At 34.2% G+C, this 17555-nt stretch overlaps 1 protein-coding gene across 1 annotated transcript in view; it reads right to left on the bottom strand.

The window, feature by feature from the left end:
* LOC148953225 (uncharacterized) overlaps positions 1-17555 on the bottom strand; it is a 99526-nt gene that overhangs the window by 74190 nt on the left and 7781 nt on the right. Inside the window, exon 3 of the mRNA XM_089088403.1 lies at positions 15778-15877. Within this exon, the coding sequence (XP_088944529.1) occupies positions 15778-15877 (100 nt within the window). The remainder of the gene's footprint in view (positions 1-15777; positions 15878-17555) is intronic.

The raw sequence follows: 17555 nt of genomic DNA, 5'->3' as shown, positions 1-17555 counted from the left end.
CCAACAAAGACGAACATTTGGATTTGCAAACACCAACCCAGACATACAAACAAATAGATTCAGACATACAAACAGAGAAAGAAAGGCACTTTAGCCATACAAATCAACAAAGACAAATACTTGGAAAGGCAAACTCCAACCCAGACATACAAACAAATAGATTCAGACATGTAAACAGAGAAAGACAGACACTTAAGACATACAAATCAACATAGACAAATACTTTGACCTTAAAACAACAACCCAGACTTACAAACAAATTTATTCAGACATGCAAACATAGTAATACAAGCGCTTTAGACATAGAAATCAACAAAGACAAGCATTTGGACATGCAAACACCAGCCCAGACAAAACAACATATAGATTCAGACATACAAACAGAGAAGGACATGCACTTTAGACATACAAACAAACAATGACAAACTTCTTGACTCTTAAACACCAACCAAGACACAAAAAAAAATAGTTTTATGTACACTAAAATAGAAAGAAAGGCCCTTTAGAATCACAAAACACCAAAAAGTACAACTTTGACACGCACACTGCAGCCTAGTCATACCAACGAATTTTTTAAGATATACAAATAGAGAAGGACAGTTTCTTTAGACATACAAACCAACAAAGACAAACACTTGGACTTGCATACTCCAACCCAGACATACAAACAAATAGATTCAGACATACAAACAGAGAAAGACAGTCACTTTAGACATACAAACCAACAAAGACAAACACTTGGACTTGCAAACACCAACCCAGACATACAAACAAATAGATTAATACATAGAAACAGAGAAAGACAGGCACTTTAGACGTACAAACCAACAAAGCCAAGCACTTGGACTTGCAAACACCAACCCAGACAAACAAACAAATAGATTCAGACATAGAAACAAAAAAGACAGGCACTTTAGACATACAAACCAACAAAAACAAACACTTGGACTTGCAAAAACCAACCCAGACATACAAACAAATAGATTCATACGTAGAAACAGAGAAAGACATGCACTTTAGACATACAAACAAACAAAGACAAACAATTGGACTTGCAAACACCAGCCCAGACATACGAATAAATAGATTCAGACATACAAACAGAGAAAGACAGGCACTTAAGACATTCAAACCAACAAAGACAAACACTTGGACTTGCAAACACCAGCCCAGACATTCAAAGAAATAAATTCAGACATACAAACAGATAAAAACATGCACTTTAGACATACAAACCAACAAAGACAAACATTTGTACTTGCAAACACCAACCCAGACATACAAACAAATAGATTCAAACATACAAACAGAGAAAAACATGCACTTTAGACATACAACCCAGCAAAGACAAACACTTGAAATTGCAAACACCAACCCAGACATACACACAAATAGATTCAGACATACAAACAGAGAAAGAAAGGCAATTTAGACATACAAACAAACAAAGAAAAACACTTGGACTTGTAAACACCAACCAAGAGATACAAACAAATAGATTCAGACATACAAACACAGAAAGACAGGCAATTTAGACATACAAACCAACAAAAACAGACACTTGGACATGCAAACACCAACCCAGACATACAAACAAATAGATTCATACGTAGAAACAGAGAAAGATAGGTACTTTAGACATACAAACCAACAAAGACAAACAATTGGACTTCCAAAGACCAACCCATAGATACAAATAAATAGATTCAGACATACAAACAGAGAAAGACGGGCACCTTAGACATACAAACCAACAAAGACAAACACTTGGACTTGCAAACATCAGCTAAGACATACAAACAAATAGATTCAGACATAAAAACAGACAAAGACATGCACTTTAGACATACAAACCAACAAAGACAAACACTTGGACTTGCAAAACCAACCCAAAATACAAACAAATAGATTCAACCATACAAACAGAGAAAGAAAGGTACTTTAGACATACAAACTAACAAAAACAAACAATTTGACTTGCAAAAACCAACCCAGACACACAAACAAATAGATTCAGACATACAAACAGAGAAAGACAGCCACTTTAGACATACAAACCAAAAAAGACCAACACTTCTCCCTTAAAAAACAAAAAAGGGAATGACAACAAAAAGAAATAGAAATAAAAACATGGAAAGACTGTAACTTTATAAATACAATCCAGAAATAATAAACACTTTGACTTGCAGTAGCAAGACCGCACACTCGATCACACAGTTTCAGGCATACCAATAGAGAAAAACATGTAGCCTACTTTAGAAATACACACCAACAGAGACAAATACTTGGACTTGCAAACACCAGCCCAGACATACAATTATATAGATTCAGACATACAAATAGAGAAAGACAGGCACTTTAGACATACAAACCAACAAAGACAAACACTTGGACTTGCAAACACACACCCAGACATACAAACAAATATAATCAGACATACAAACAGAGAAAGACAGGCACTTTAGACACACAAACCAACAAAAACAAACACTTGGACGTGCAAACACCAACCCAGACATATAAACAAATAGATTTAGACATACAAACAGAGAAAGACAGGCACTTTAGACATACAAACCAACAAACACAAACACTTGGACTTACAAACACCAACCCAGCCATACAAACAAATAGATTCAGACAAACAAACATAGAAAGACAGGCACTTTAGACATACAAACCAACAAAGGCAAACACTTGGACTTGGAAACACCAACCCAGACATGCAAACAAATAGATTCAGACATACAAACAGAGAAATACAGGCACTTTAGACACACAAACCAACAAAGACAAACACTTGGACTTGCAAACACCAGCCCAGACATTCTTTTTCAATTTATTTTATTAAGGTATCTAAAGCATCTTTAGAATAGATACATGTAAGTAATATTTAAGATAATTCTTCACATCTATTATATTTTATTATTTTTGTTGCAAGTAGAAATGTTGTTAATTTTTTTTATTCTGGTATCTGAAGTATCTTTAGAATAGATACATTTAATTAATATTTAAGATAAATCTTCAAATTTATTTTAATCTATAATATTTAAGATAATTCTCCACATATATTTTAATCTATTTATTTTTCCTACAAGTAGAGTTGTTTTTAATTTCCTTGTTATTTTGATATATAAAGCATCTTTAGAATAGATAAAGTTAAGTAATATTTAAGAGAATTCTTAATAAATATTCTAATGTATTTATTTTTGTTACAAGTAGTCGTTTTTTTTAAATTTATTTTATTAAGGTATCTAAAGCATCTTTTGAATAGATACACGTAAGTATTATTTAAGATAATTCTTCGCATACATTATATTTATTTATTTATTTTTGCAAATAGATTGGTTTTAATTTACTTTTATTCTAGTATCTGAAGCATCATTAAAATATATATAGTTAAGTAATATTTAAAATAATTATTCAAGTATATTTTAATGTATTTATTTTAGTTACAAGTAGTCGTTTTTTTTTATTTATTTTATTATGGTATCTGAAGCATCTATAGAATAGATTAAGTGAACTTAAGTAAACCTATCTTTTCGTGCTGGCCCCTCACACTATAGCCGTGTATCTGTCTGACTGTGCTTCCATCTATAGCTATACGTTTGAAGATATTATCTGTAGTCTCTCGATTCTATTTTTATATTTTCTTACATCTCTGACCTTTTAATAAACACTCTAAACGTATGGCTTGCTAACGTACCCTAAAATAATGGTAATATAACAAAGTAATGCATAAAATACTTTTATTGAAATAACAGCATGTAGAATATTAACATATAAATATGTTACAACATTATTATACATTATTAATATCATAGAACAACTTTGGACATTTTGAATCTGTTCCAATAAAATAATTCATCATGTTCTCTCTTGATACTGTAGCCACTCTCTTCTCTTACTTCGTAACCAGTAGAATAATCATTATTCCAATTTGAGTCATATACAATTTTTAGTGGGATGTCACCTATGGGTTCAAAATACGTTTCATCTTTGGTATTATTAGATTCATGGGGATATATGATCAATAGTAGCAATAATGTTTACTTGCTCATTATTTTTCTATCAAATTATCTTTATATTCATTAGTGATATTGTCTACTAATGTCGTTTTTATTTTGCTGGCGACTTCAATGTCTATTCTCACATTGTGCTTACAAAGGTAACAGTTCTGACACGTAGACAATATATTATTTATTACATTAGTGCAGCAGTTGGCTTTTCTTTTCTCCTTTGCTTTCATTTGAATAGTAATTCCAGAGCGATGGGAATAGGATCTATCAATTGGTAGCGTGTTACCAGAACCATTGGCAAGAAGATGCCCATCTTAATCATCTATTGTTTCTATGTTGGCAGTTTCTTTTGGCACTATCGTCTCTGGCGCTCTCATTCTTACATATTCTCCATCAGCAATGTTAAATGGTGTCGGTAGTCCAAAGAAATTTAGCTTATCGATGTCATGACAACGCATTCATACATTTCCAATAAGATGTCCATTAATGCTTTTCTCATAGCTTAAATATCGATCTTTGTCGGTATTCAACACAACGATGATTTTATCGTGTGTACACACTATTCTTTGAATAATCCATTTTCACTATTTTTTTCTAAGCATGATACAAGGTGTTTATCATGCCACTGTGTGAAAATTACTGATTTCATACCTACATTTAACTAGATCGTGTCGATAACCCGCCATAGAGCATCACTGAGACAGCTGCATAGTTTCAATGAGTAACCATAGAGTATCATTGATACAACCGTATAAATAAATATTCATAGATAAATAGAAACGTTCGCTTTCAACCATGTTGGAATTGTTTGCTTTTTAAAGTCATTATATAAAAGACTGTTAAGATGATTAATAAAAAAGCTATAATCAGGCATAATTCTTCTTCTGGCATAAAATACAATGTTTCAAATGAACCCTCTTATGATATTCTAGGACCATTGGGTCGATTCTATAACGACCATTGTGTTTCAGGAGTCATTCTTATATAATTGGGATAGAATTTGAACTTTAGCGTAATGAGCTAGGTGTTGAGGAGGGGACAATAGATATACATGACAGTAAGATTTTGGTATTTCCGTGCAAAAATGGGGAATTTTGTATTTGATGTTTCAATTGTGTACTATCATCTATATCTATTGTCCCCTCATCAACACCTAGCTCTTTACGCTAAAGTTCAAATTCTGTCCCAATTCTTTAAGAACGACTCCTGAAACACAACGGTCGTTATAGAATCAACCCAGTGGTCCTAGTATATCATAAGAGGGTTCATTCGAAACATCGTATTTTTTGCCAGAAGAAGAATTATGCCTGATGAGAGCTTTTTTATTAATTATTTATACAGTCCTTTATATTATGACTTTAAAAAGCAAACAATTCCAACATGGTTGAAAGCGAACGTTTCTATTTATCTATAAATATTTATTTATACGGCTGTATCAATGATACTCTATGGTTACTCATTGACACTATGCGGCTGTCTCAGTGATGCTCTATGGCGGGTTATCGACACTATCTTGTTAAATGTAGGTATGAAATCAGTAATCTTCACACAGTGTCATGATAAACACCTTGTATCATACTTAGAAAAAAAAGTAAAAATGAATTATTCAAAGAAAAGTGTGTACACACGATAAAATCATCATTGTGTTGAATACCAACAAAGATCGATATTTAAACTATGAGACAAGCATTAATGGAGATCTTATTGGAAATGTATGTGTACGTTGTCATGACAGCAAACAGCTAAATTTCTTTGAACTAGCAAAACCATTCAACATTGCTCAAGGTGGATATGCGAGAGTGAGAGCACCAGAGATGATAGTGCTAAAAGAGAGTGCCAACTTAAAAATAATAATTGATGAAGATGGGCATCTTCTTGCTAATGGTTCTGGTAACACACTACCTATTGATAGATCCTATTCCCATCGCTCTGGAATTACTATTCAAATGAAAGCAAAGGAGAAAAGAAAAGCCAACTGCTGCACTAATGTAATAAATAATATATTGTCTACGTGTCAGAACTGTTACCTTTGTAAGCACAATGTGAGAATAGACAGTGATAATAGTGACAATGTGACAGTGACAATGTGAGAATAGACAATAGATAGAAATTGCTAAAAGAGAGCAATTTCTGAGCAATTATTAAAAAATAAAATAGAAGAAAACTATTATTTAATTGAAGATTCAACAACAGGAATAGATTGTGAGGTTTGAATGTCCCTAGTCAAAATTTGTAATAAGTATTCAATGTATTTTCAGTTCCTTAATTCTTTTCATCAACAAAAAAATGGTCTCCCTACGGGTGCGCCACTATCCGGGTTATTAGCGAACATTTATGTAGAACACCTTGAAAATTGGGTCTTAAATTCATATTTTTTAAAACATGTCTATTGGGGACATTATATGGATGATGTAATATTGCTCTGGAATTACGGGGAAAATGTACTTAGGGGCTTTCTAGATCACCTTAATACATATGACCGAAATTTACAATTTACCTTAGAAATTGAAAATGCAAACAAATTACCGTTTCTGGACGTATTAATTATTCGTAACATTGATAAACTGGATTTTACAATTTACAGAAAACCCACACAAAATAACAGATATCTACATTTTAAATCCAATCACCCCCCATAAGTTAAAAGATGTGTTGTTACATCTCTTGTTGACCGTGCCCTAAACATTTGCTATGAATCTTGCATCACAGATGAACTAAATTTTATTAGAGACAGACTTTTTGGAAACGGTTATCCTATTGTCTTTATTAACAATACAATTAGCCGAAGATTGGCAAGACACTCCCGTAAAGTTTAGGGTCTTTTGCAATGTGAAGTTCCCGTCAAGCCCTTAAACATAATTTAACTTCCATATATTCCAAAAGTCACTACAAGTTTAAAAAAAAGTTTGTACATAAAATAATTTTTATTTCGTATTTACAAATAATTTTAAAATCATGAATTTCTTAAATTCTGGTAAAGATATAACCCCAGTTACTTGCCAAAGAGGGGTTTATCAAATACCATGTGACTGTGGCAACTTACATTGGTAGAACCCATCAAAATTTAGAAAAATGCTTAAAACAACACAAAGATGGCATAACTAAAGCTCTAAACTCTAATAGTACAAATATTTCTTCTGATTCTGCTTTAAGCAGTCACATATATGATAACCCTAGTCATAAAATGCTTTTTGAAGAAACTTGCCTTATTAGCAATGATTTAGGCATAAAAGAGGTTGTTCGAGAGGCAATTGAAATTAACATCAAAATAAACAGTAATATTTCTTTCAATAGAGATTTGGGGGAATATTCACTTAATGCCCTATACACAAACTTAATTAAAAATGATTTAACTAATTATATAAAAAAACAGTAAATAACGCCACTCAACCTGTTATGAATAGACCATCTAGGCTGGCTGCCAAGAAGAAGAGATCAGCTTTAAAAGCTTGTCTGTAAGTATTTTTATTCCATTTGAATGTATTTTTCTCTGTCCACTTCGCTTGGTGTACCAGTCCTGGTTGAACTTCCTTGAAGTAATGATACTAGGGCTGTTTTTAAAAAATTAAAAAAAACTCTTTTCAGTATTAATGATCGAATTTTAATGTAAACTTCTTTTATATTGTTTTTTTTTCTCTTCGTTTCCTTTGCTTAGGATAGCCCTTGGATATAGGGTCGAAACATTCATTTAAAGTTGCGTTCCACTGTCTTGTAAAAGAAAAAAATAAATAAAAAATTGTCTCTGTTGTTCTTATTATTGTTTATCAGAATAAAAAGGAAATTAAAAACAACTCTACTTGTAGGAAAAATAAATAGATTAAAATATATGTGAAGAATTATCTTAAATATTATTGATTAAAATAAATTTGAAGACTTATCTTAAATATTAATTAAATGTATATATTCTAAAGATGCTTCAGATACATGAATAAAAGGAAATTAAAAACACTTCTACTTGCAACAAACATAATAAAATATAGTATATGTGAAGAATTATCTTAAATACTACTTACATGTATCTATTCTAAAGATGCTTTAGATACCTTGATAAAATAAATAAAAAAAAATGTCTGGGTTGGTGTTTGCAAGTCCAAGTGTTTGTCTTTGTTGGTTTGTATGTCTAAAGTGCCTGTCTTTCTCTGTTTGTATGTCTGAATCTATTTGTTTGTATGTCTGGGTTGGTGTTTGCAAGTCCAAGTGTTTGTCTTTGTTGGTTTGTATGTCTAAAGTGCCTGTCTTTCTCTGTTTGTATGTCTGAATCTATTTGTTTGTATGTCTGGGTTGGTATGTGCAAGTCCAAGAATTTGTCTTTGTTGGTTTGTATGTCTAAAGTGCCTGTCTTTATCTGTTTGTATGTCTGAATCTATTTGTTTGTATGTCTGGGTTGGTGTTTGCAAGTTCAAGTGTTTGTCTTTGTTGGTTTGTATGTCCAAAGTGCAGGTCCTTCTCTGTTTGTATGTCTCAATCTATTAGTTTGTATGTCTGGGTTGGTATTTGTATGTCGAAGTGTTTGTCTTTGTTGGTTTGTATGTCTAAAGTGCCTGTCTTTCTCTGTTTGTATGTCTGAATCTATTTGTTTCTATGTCTGGGTTGGTGTTTACAAGTCCAAGTGTTTGGTTTTGTTGGTTTGTATGTCTAAAGTGCCTGTCTCTCTCTGTTTGTATGTCTGACTCTATTTGTTTGTATTTCTGGGTTGGTGTTTACAAGTTCATTGTTGGTTTGTATGTCTAAAGTATCTGTCTTTCTCTGTTTTTATGTCTGAATCTATTTGTTTGTATGTCTGGGTTGGTGTTTGCAAGTCCTAATGTTTGTCTTTGTTGGTTTGTATGTCTAAAGTGCCTGTCTTTCTCTGTTTGTATGTGTTTCACACAAAAAAAGTTGAAAAAATATTATGTTAAAAAAAATAATATAAAAAAAGATTAAAAAAAACTTCAAAAAAGTCAAAAAAGTGTGGCAAAATAGTTAGGTGGAGGGGGACCTTGGGGGTTGGGGTAGGGGACCATACAACACTGTTCAAAACAAACTTGTTTATTAAAACGACCACAGAGTTTCACCCCAAATAATCCTCTAAATGTCTCAAACTGTTTCACCCAAAAATCCCTAAAATGTTGATTAATTTTTTTTCACCCAAATAATCCACTAAAAGTAATTTCTTCGGTTTCCTTTGTTTCGGCATCCCTGCGCTGTCACTTTTGAAATTCCCAAGAAACCATTTCCCGCGTAAAATATATTCAATCTGTCTTGATCTCATTTGAATTTCTAAAAATATATCTAAGGTGTTCCTAGTTACAGTATTAAGGTTTTGAAAGAATATTAATTTATCTCTCAGACCTAAAGACCTGAGAAGCCATATTTAAAAATAGAATGTTAATTTATCTCTCAGACCTAAAGACCAGAGAAGCCATATTTTTAAATAGAATATTAATTTATCTCTCAGACCTAAAGACCTGAGAATCCATATTTAGAAATAAAATATTAATTTATCTCTCAGACCTAAAGATCAGAGATCCATATTTAAAAATAAAATATTAATTTATCTCTTAGACCTAAATACCTGAGAATCCATATTTAAAAATAGAATATTAATTTCTCTCAGACCTAAAGATCAGAGAATCCATATTTAAAAATAGAATATTAATTTATCTCTTAGACCTAGAGACCAGAGAAGCCATATTGTTTCTTAATTCCCCTTCGTAGATCAATATAGAATTCCCCGTCGATTTTGTAATCAATTTCCCAGAAATCTAGTTCCCCTTCGTAGATCAATAAACCATGAATAAATTATGTAACATCAGTGAAGATATTGCGTCACTCCCGTTGGATCCAATAGGCTTAGAAACATCCCCTGATTGACCTTGAAAATGGTTTCATTGACCCTGTCCCGTTAGACTCAATTATAGATGGCAGCAGTTGTTCCCCGTCGGAGTCATTAACCCATTCCTACTCACAAATCAGCATCAATAAATAAATGAAACCCAAAACGAACAGAAATTACAATAAATAACCGAGTCAAAATCAAAACGAGCAGAAATTAACATAAGTTGGGCTCAAAACCCCTATACCTTCCCAGGGCCAGAACCTAATTTTCACTTTACTGAAAAAAATACAAATGAATGTGCATTGGCAGTTTAATATACATATACTAATATTTAGTAATAAAAATGTTAATATTATTTGATTTATTAAAGTTATACAAGTAAAAACATTTATATTTATAAACCTTATATGGCCCCAGGGCATAACTTACAACATTTGCCCTGGGGACTCTGGGGAGTTTGTCATCCTTAAATACATAATTTCCAGAACTTTCAACTACGTTGAGCAAAATGGCCATCTCTAAACTTTGATTGAACACGTTTGGAAAAATAGTGGGCGTGAGAGGGGGGTTAATTACTCTCCACTCACTTTCGACTATTAAACAGGGCAATTTTAATTTCCGATCAAATGAGCCCCTTTTGAAATTTCTACAAAAACTTTCTATATAAACCTTATATGTCCCCACTGCATAACTTACAACCCTTGCACTGATGGCTCTGATGGGGTTATCGTCCTAAAAGACCTAGTTTCCAGAACTTTCGACTACGTTGAACAAAATTGATATCTCAAAATTTTAATTGGATGTGTTTGGGGAAGTGGCGGGCGTGAGAGGGGGATTAGTTGCCCTTGAATCACTTTCGACTATTAAATGGGCACTAGCCCTATTCAATTTTCAATTGAATGAGCCCTTTTTGATGTTTTAACAACATCGCTTACTATAAGAACCTTACATGCTCCCAGGGCATAACTTACAACCCTTGCCCTGAGGGTTGTGGGGGGGGATGGATTTTCATCCTTAAAGACCTAATTTCAAAAACTTTCAACTGCGTTGAATAAAATGGATATCTAAAAATTTTGATTGGATGTTTTTGGGGAAAAGTTGGGCGTGAGAGGGGGTTAGTTGCCCTTCAATCCCTTTTTACTATTAAATGGGCACTAGCCCTATTCAATTTTCAATTGAATGAGCCCTTTTTGATGTTTTAACAACATCGCTTTCTATAAGAACCTTACATGCTCCCAGGGCATAACTTACAACCCTTGCCCTAAGGGTTGTGGGGGGGGGGATGGGTTGTCATCCTTAATAACCTAATTTCCAAAACTTTCAACTACGTTGAATAAAATGGCTATATAAAAATTTTGATTGGATGTTGTTGGGGAAAAGGTGGGCGTGAGAGGGGGGGTAGTTGTCCTCCAATAACTTTAGACTATTAAAAAGGATTGTAGCCCTTTCAATTACTAACTAAATTAGCCCCTTTTGAAGTTTCTACGACAAATCTTTCAATAAAAACCTTATATGCCCTTAGGCCATAGCTTAGAACCCTTGCCCTGAAGGCTGTTGGCGGAGTGACCTGCTCAAAGATCCTGAACTTTAAACTGCGTGGAACAAAATGACTATCTAAAAATTTTATTTGATACGTTAGGGGAAATGGTGGGTGTGGAAGTGGTGTTGGTTGCCTTCCCATCACTTTCGGCTATTAAAAAGTGCACTAGCCAATTCAATATCCAATCGAATGAGCCCAATTTGAGGTTTCTACGACAAAACGTTCTATAAAAGCTATGTGAATCCCCAGAGCATAGTACACTATCAGTAGCCTGAGCGCATCAGAAACGTTTCCTCCTCAGAAACCTGATTCACTTCTTAGAATCAGCAAAGCGGAGTACAATGGCAGTCCCAATGATGTGATTGGATGTGTTTGAGGAAAAGGTGGGCGAGAGAGGGGGCTAGTTGCCCTCAAATCATTTTTAACTATAAAAAAGGGCACTAGACCTTTGAATTTCAAATCGAATGAACCCTTTTTCAAGTTTCTACGATAAATATTTCTATAAAAACTTATATGCCCCCAGGGCATAACTTATAACCCTTGCCCTGAAGACTGTGAGGGGAGTGTTCTACTCAAAGGTATAATTTCCTGAACTTTAATTGCGTGGAACAAAATTGCTATCTCAAAATTTTGATTGGATGTGTTTAGGGAAATGGTGGGCGTGGAATGGGTTTTAGTTGCCTTTTAATTACTTTAGACCATTAAGAAGGGCACTAGCCTCTTCAATTTCCAGTCGAATGATCCCATTTCGAATTTTCTACAACAAAGTGTTCAGTAAAAACTTTATATGCTCACAGGGCAAGACTTACCACCCTAGTCCTGAGGGCTGCGAGGGGGTTTTCATCCTAAAAGACCTAATTTAAAGAACTTAAAACTACGTTGAATAATATGGCTATCTCAAAATTTTGATTGGATGTGTTTGGGGAAAAGGTGGGCGTTAGAGGGCGGTTAGTTGCCCTCAAATCACTTTCGAGTAATAAAAATGGCACTATCCCTTTTAATTTCCAATCGAATGAGCCTTTTTCGAAGTTTCTACGACAACGCCTTCTATAAAAACCTTATATGCCCCCAGGGGATAACTTACAACCCTTGTCCCGAGGGTTGTGGGGTATGTCCTCCTCAAAAACATATTTTCTATCTGGAAATCAACTACGCTGAACTAAACGACTTTCTCAAAATTTTGATTGGATTTGTTTGGGGGAATGATTGGCGGGGGGGGGGGCTAGTCGCCCTCCAATTACTTTTGACTATTAAAAAGGGCACTAGCCCTTTGAATTTCCAATCGAAAGAGCCTTTTTTGAAGTTTCTACGACAACACCTTTTATAAAAGCCTTATATGCCCTCATGGCATAACTTAAAACCCTTGCCCCGAGGGTTGTAGGGGAGTATCCTCTTAAAAAACATATTTTCCATCTGGAAATGAACTACGTTGAACAAAATGGCTATCTCAAAATTTTGATTGGATGTGTTTGGGGAATGATGGGCGTGGGGGGGGGGGCTAGTTGCCCTCCAATCACTTTTGACTATTAAAAAGGGCACTACCCCTATTAATTTCCAATCGAATGAGCCTTTTTTGAAGTTTCTACGACAACGCCTTCTATATAAACCTTATATGCCCCCTGGGCTTAACTTAAAACCCTTGCCCCGAGGGTTGTAGGGAGTGTGTCCTCCTCAAAAACATATTTTCTATCTGGAAATCAAGTACGCTGAACAAAATGGCGATCTCAAAATTTTGATTGGATGTGTTTAGGGAGAAGGTTGGGGTGGGGGGGGGGCTAGTTGCCCTTCAATCACTTTCGACTATTAAAAAGGGCACTAGCCCTTTGAATTTCCAATCGAATGATCCTTTTCTGAAGTTTCTATGACAACTCCTTCTATAAAAACCTTATATGCCCCCAGGGCATGACTTACAACCCTTGCCCCAAGGGTAATAGGGGAGTGTCCTCCTCAAAAAGATACTTTCTATCAGAAAATCAACTACGCTGAACAAAATGATTATCTCAAAATTTTGATGGGATGTGTTTGGGGCAATGAGGGGCGTCGGGGGGGGGGCTAGTTGCCCTCCAATCACTTTCGACTATTAAAAATGGCACTAGCCCTTTGAATTTTCAATCTAATGAGCCTTTTTTTGAAGTTTCTACGACAACGCCTTCTATAAAACCCTTATATGCCCCCATGCCATAACTTAAAATCCTTGCCCCGGGGGTCGTAGGGGAGTGTCCTCCTCAAAAATATATTTTTTTATCTGGAAATCAACTACGCTGAACAAAATGGCTATCTCAAATTTTGATTGTATGTGTTTGGGGAATGATGGGCGTGGGGGGGGGGGGCTTGTTGCCCTCCAATCACTTTCGACTGTGAAAAAGGTCACTAGCCCTTTGAATTTCCAATCGAATGAGCCTTTTTTGAAGTTTCTACGTCAACGCCTTTTATAAAAACTTATATGCCCCCAGGGCATAACTTGAAACCCCTGCCCCGAGGGTTGTGGGGGAGTGTCCTCCTCAAAAAGTTATTTTCTATTTGAAAATCAACTACGCTGAACAAAATGGCTATCTCAAAATTTTGATTGGATGTGTTTGGGGGAATTATAGGCGTTAAAAATAACCTGTTTTTTTTATTTAATTTCATAAGGACGATACTTTTGTCATCATATGCTCTAAGGGTTTCAACTTGATACCCTCAGCCGTTCCTTAGAAATTGCTGATACACCCTTTCGACTACCATCATGCAAAAAGTGTGTTTTATTGTTTTCAGCATCCCTCCCAACATTTCTTCAAAGCTTCACCTTAATAACCAAAGCCATTTTGGAGACCAAGGATCAAACATGCCCCCTTTTTGCAATAAAAAACCTTATATGTTAACAATGGGCAACTTGCAGAGCTTGCAGCCCTTACCCCAAGGGCTGTGGAGGGTCACCCCCTCCCCGGAGGTACACTTATTAGACCTTTGGACTACTTTGAACAAATGGCTATCTCGAAATTTTGATTGGATGTATTTGGGGGAAAATCCAAATGAAGAGTATCTTGAAAAATAAAATAAATAATAATACATTGAAGCCTGATGACTTTTTACTATTGGAAACTTTATACATATAGAGTTGGACATAACAAATAGTTTGTTTTGATTTAGGATGGTTAAACTGCAATCCTAGAGATTTTTAATGAAGATTTACCCATTGAGGACCATTCTATAGCTAGTCTCTGAACGGTAATTTGCCAAAACAGGCACTAGATAAAAGCAAAATTGGGAAGGAGAGAGGGAATTGGAGGGCGAACAGGCACAAGGGCCCCAATTAGGGCCTTCCAGCCATACATATCGCAATATTTCCATATTAATCAAGGCACAAAAAGTGCACTATCTGAAAATAGGAATTGATGTATTTCAACTTTGAACTTTCTTATTGCAACATTAGCCTTAGATTTGTAATCAACGTGCAGAAAAATCGCTAAATATCAATTTCGGCTGAATTAATGCCGCTACTAATGGCCCTCCAATTTTAAAAACTGAAGATATTTGCATGCCTTTTTTCAAAAATGTTTGGCAAGCTCACCATTTGTTAAATACGAACTTAATGTGTTTAAATTTTTTGGACGTCGATATTTATGATGTAAGACCCTCTAAAGTCAGAGTTATTGAAAGAAATAAAGGTCAAAGTCAAGCCAGATACTGTTAAATACTACTAAACATTGTCAATAATAAGCACGATTAATATTATTGGCTAATTAAAATGAATATGAATTTTTGACCCATAGTACTAAAGTACTACTACAGAAACAATTTATTAAATTATTTGTATCACTATTTAAAAATATACACATAATTTTTGGCAATACATTATATATAAAATGCAGAAATATAAAAAAATGCTCAATACATTGAGAGACACCTCTTTTGCCCTCTACAGCAGTTCTGGCAATGCAGAACATAACATTTATAAGATAAACATTAGGTATTTACAGGGTTATTAAAATTACATTTAGAAATGAATTTGACATAACTATGTCCATTTTACGAAAAGGGGAGAAAAGGGGCCATTACGAAAATGGAAGTATTACAGCTCAGAGTCGGAGCAATTATGTTTAAAGTTTCGGTAGTTGGGGTCAGATATGAAGTCGGTATATTGAAAATGTCTAGAGTCGGAGTCGATATAACTTACAACCTACTCCAACGCCCTGGATGGATGCAAGTTACATCCTTCATCGCTTGAGTCAGGTGAGATTTCATCCGCCTTTAACTTCTCTATAATTGATCACTAAGCTCTGAACTTTCAAAAACCATTTTCAGGCCAAGACAAACAACATCATCCTTAGATATGAGTGAAGATTTGATGCTTAGATAGTATTTGACTAACAGCACAAAAAAGGAATTAAACAAACAGAAAAATGGATAGAAAAACTCACTGTCCATGTCGGCAAAAACAAGTGGTGATTTCCCTCCAAGCTCAAGAGAAACTCTTTTCAGATTTGATTCAGCAGCGTAGTTCATAATAGATTTACCAACCTGAAACAAACAGAAGTCTGTAAGAACCCTGTAAATTGATCTTTTATCAACTGATTATAGAATCAGTTATCTTTCCTTTAAACTCTTAATTAAACATGAAGCATGGAGGAGGGTTGTGGATCTCAATTAAGAAAGAAATGTTGAGAATGAGAGATCTTACTTATTGAATAACAAATCCTGACACAGTTGGAAGATACTATCAAAGGCTGCTAACAAACGTTTTACCAATTAAGATACGTTCTTTTCTTCCCTCTACCGCTATTTTCCTTCACCAAGAGATTAAAAATTGTTTAGCATATTGAGCTTTCTTTAAACATTTAAGAACAGATAACTCGTATTTATTCATAAGATCATTTTTTTTTCGGGTAACAACTTATTTGTAAAGCATACCTTCGTCACTTATATTCTATCTTTTTCCTTTGAATGTCACAACTGAGACATAATTAGCCTTAATAGGGGAGATTTACAGACGAAAAATATAGAGAAAAGAAACTCAGAAACATGAAACAGATATATGTCCTAGATATTTCTCCTTGCGCAGATTGTCTTTTAAAGTCTTAATTTAAATCTATGAAGTGTAAACTCAAAATGAGGAGATTTATACAAATTGAATCTACGAAAAAGCCAAAAAAACTTTTGGAAAGTAAGAGACTACTTTTTAAACTAAAATTCTGAACAGCGGATGACTGAATAAGCATTGAATCATAAAAAAAAACACAACACCAATTTGTTTTACTAACGCTAGGTACGCACAAACGTGAAAAAAAGGAAAAAAAAAATAGGAAGCAACGAGAAAATGTGTGAGAAAGAATTAGGTAAAGAGAGATAGATAGAAACAAGGATGAAAAAAGTACTAAATGATATGAATTTACCTTGCAATTACGTTATATCGGCTAAAACTAAAATTTGAGCAATTTTAAGGGAATAACATTCCTATGATACAAATAAAACAATAAAAACTAATATTTCGTGGTTGAATAATATTTATTTCCATCCCCTATTCTATAAATTTAATAGCGTTGACAACTCAATTATGTTACTACAACTACAACAGATTCCCACAAACTGAAGAAAATGTCAGCTCCTAATTCATGTCCAAAATAGTAATGTTTATACGATCAGCAGTGCTAGCAATTATCAATTTTACTAAGAAGTTTTGAACAATTCCGTTAAAGAAAGAACCATATAAAAGCCAACTACAATTGTGTCCCGTATATAGCATTAAAGTAGATCAAGGGTACCAAGTCTAAGCAACTAGAATTGAAACCTGTGTGACCTATTACAGTTTGAAGGATCAATAAACAACATTGAGACCTGAATAAGACTTAAGCCCATTCTTTTAATACATTGTTATTTTTTCCAAAAATATATTTTAGAAATAGTTCAGTAAAAATTGACACAAGAAAGCGTTTCGCAAAGATGTTAGTAAATATTTCAGCTTATTATATTGGAAGATTCAGTGCTAAAGTTTAACCCTGAACCCACTCTACCGCAAATTTGCAAGACTTTTAGTTTCTTCTGTCAAAAGTTTCTTCTTCATTTTTCCTGAATTTTTCGAAGCACCCATGTTTCAGAGCTAACCTATTTGAATGTAATATGCTGACGTCTGCACAACATACCTTGCTTTGTAAACTGTTAAAATACTTCAAACACCACAAATTCCCACTATCAGCCAAGA

Source organism: Artemia sp. Qi Xiang Cuo, chromosome 4 (assembly GCF_049724085.1).
Source record: "Artemia sp. Qi Xiang Cuo chromosome 4, ASM4972408v1, whole genome shotgun sequence".
In the NCBI taxonomy this organism is placed as follows: Eukaryota; Metazoa; Arthropoda; class Branchiopoda; order Anostraca; family Artemiidae; genus Artemia; species Artemia sp. Qi Xiang Cuo.
Note: the sequence above shows the minus strand (reverse complement) of the source record. Positions and strands in the feature narration are given on the sequence as shown.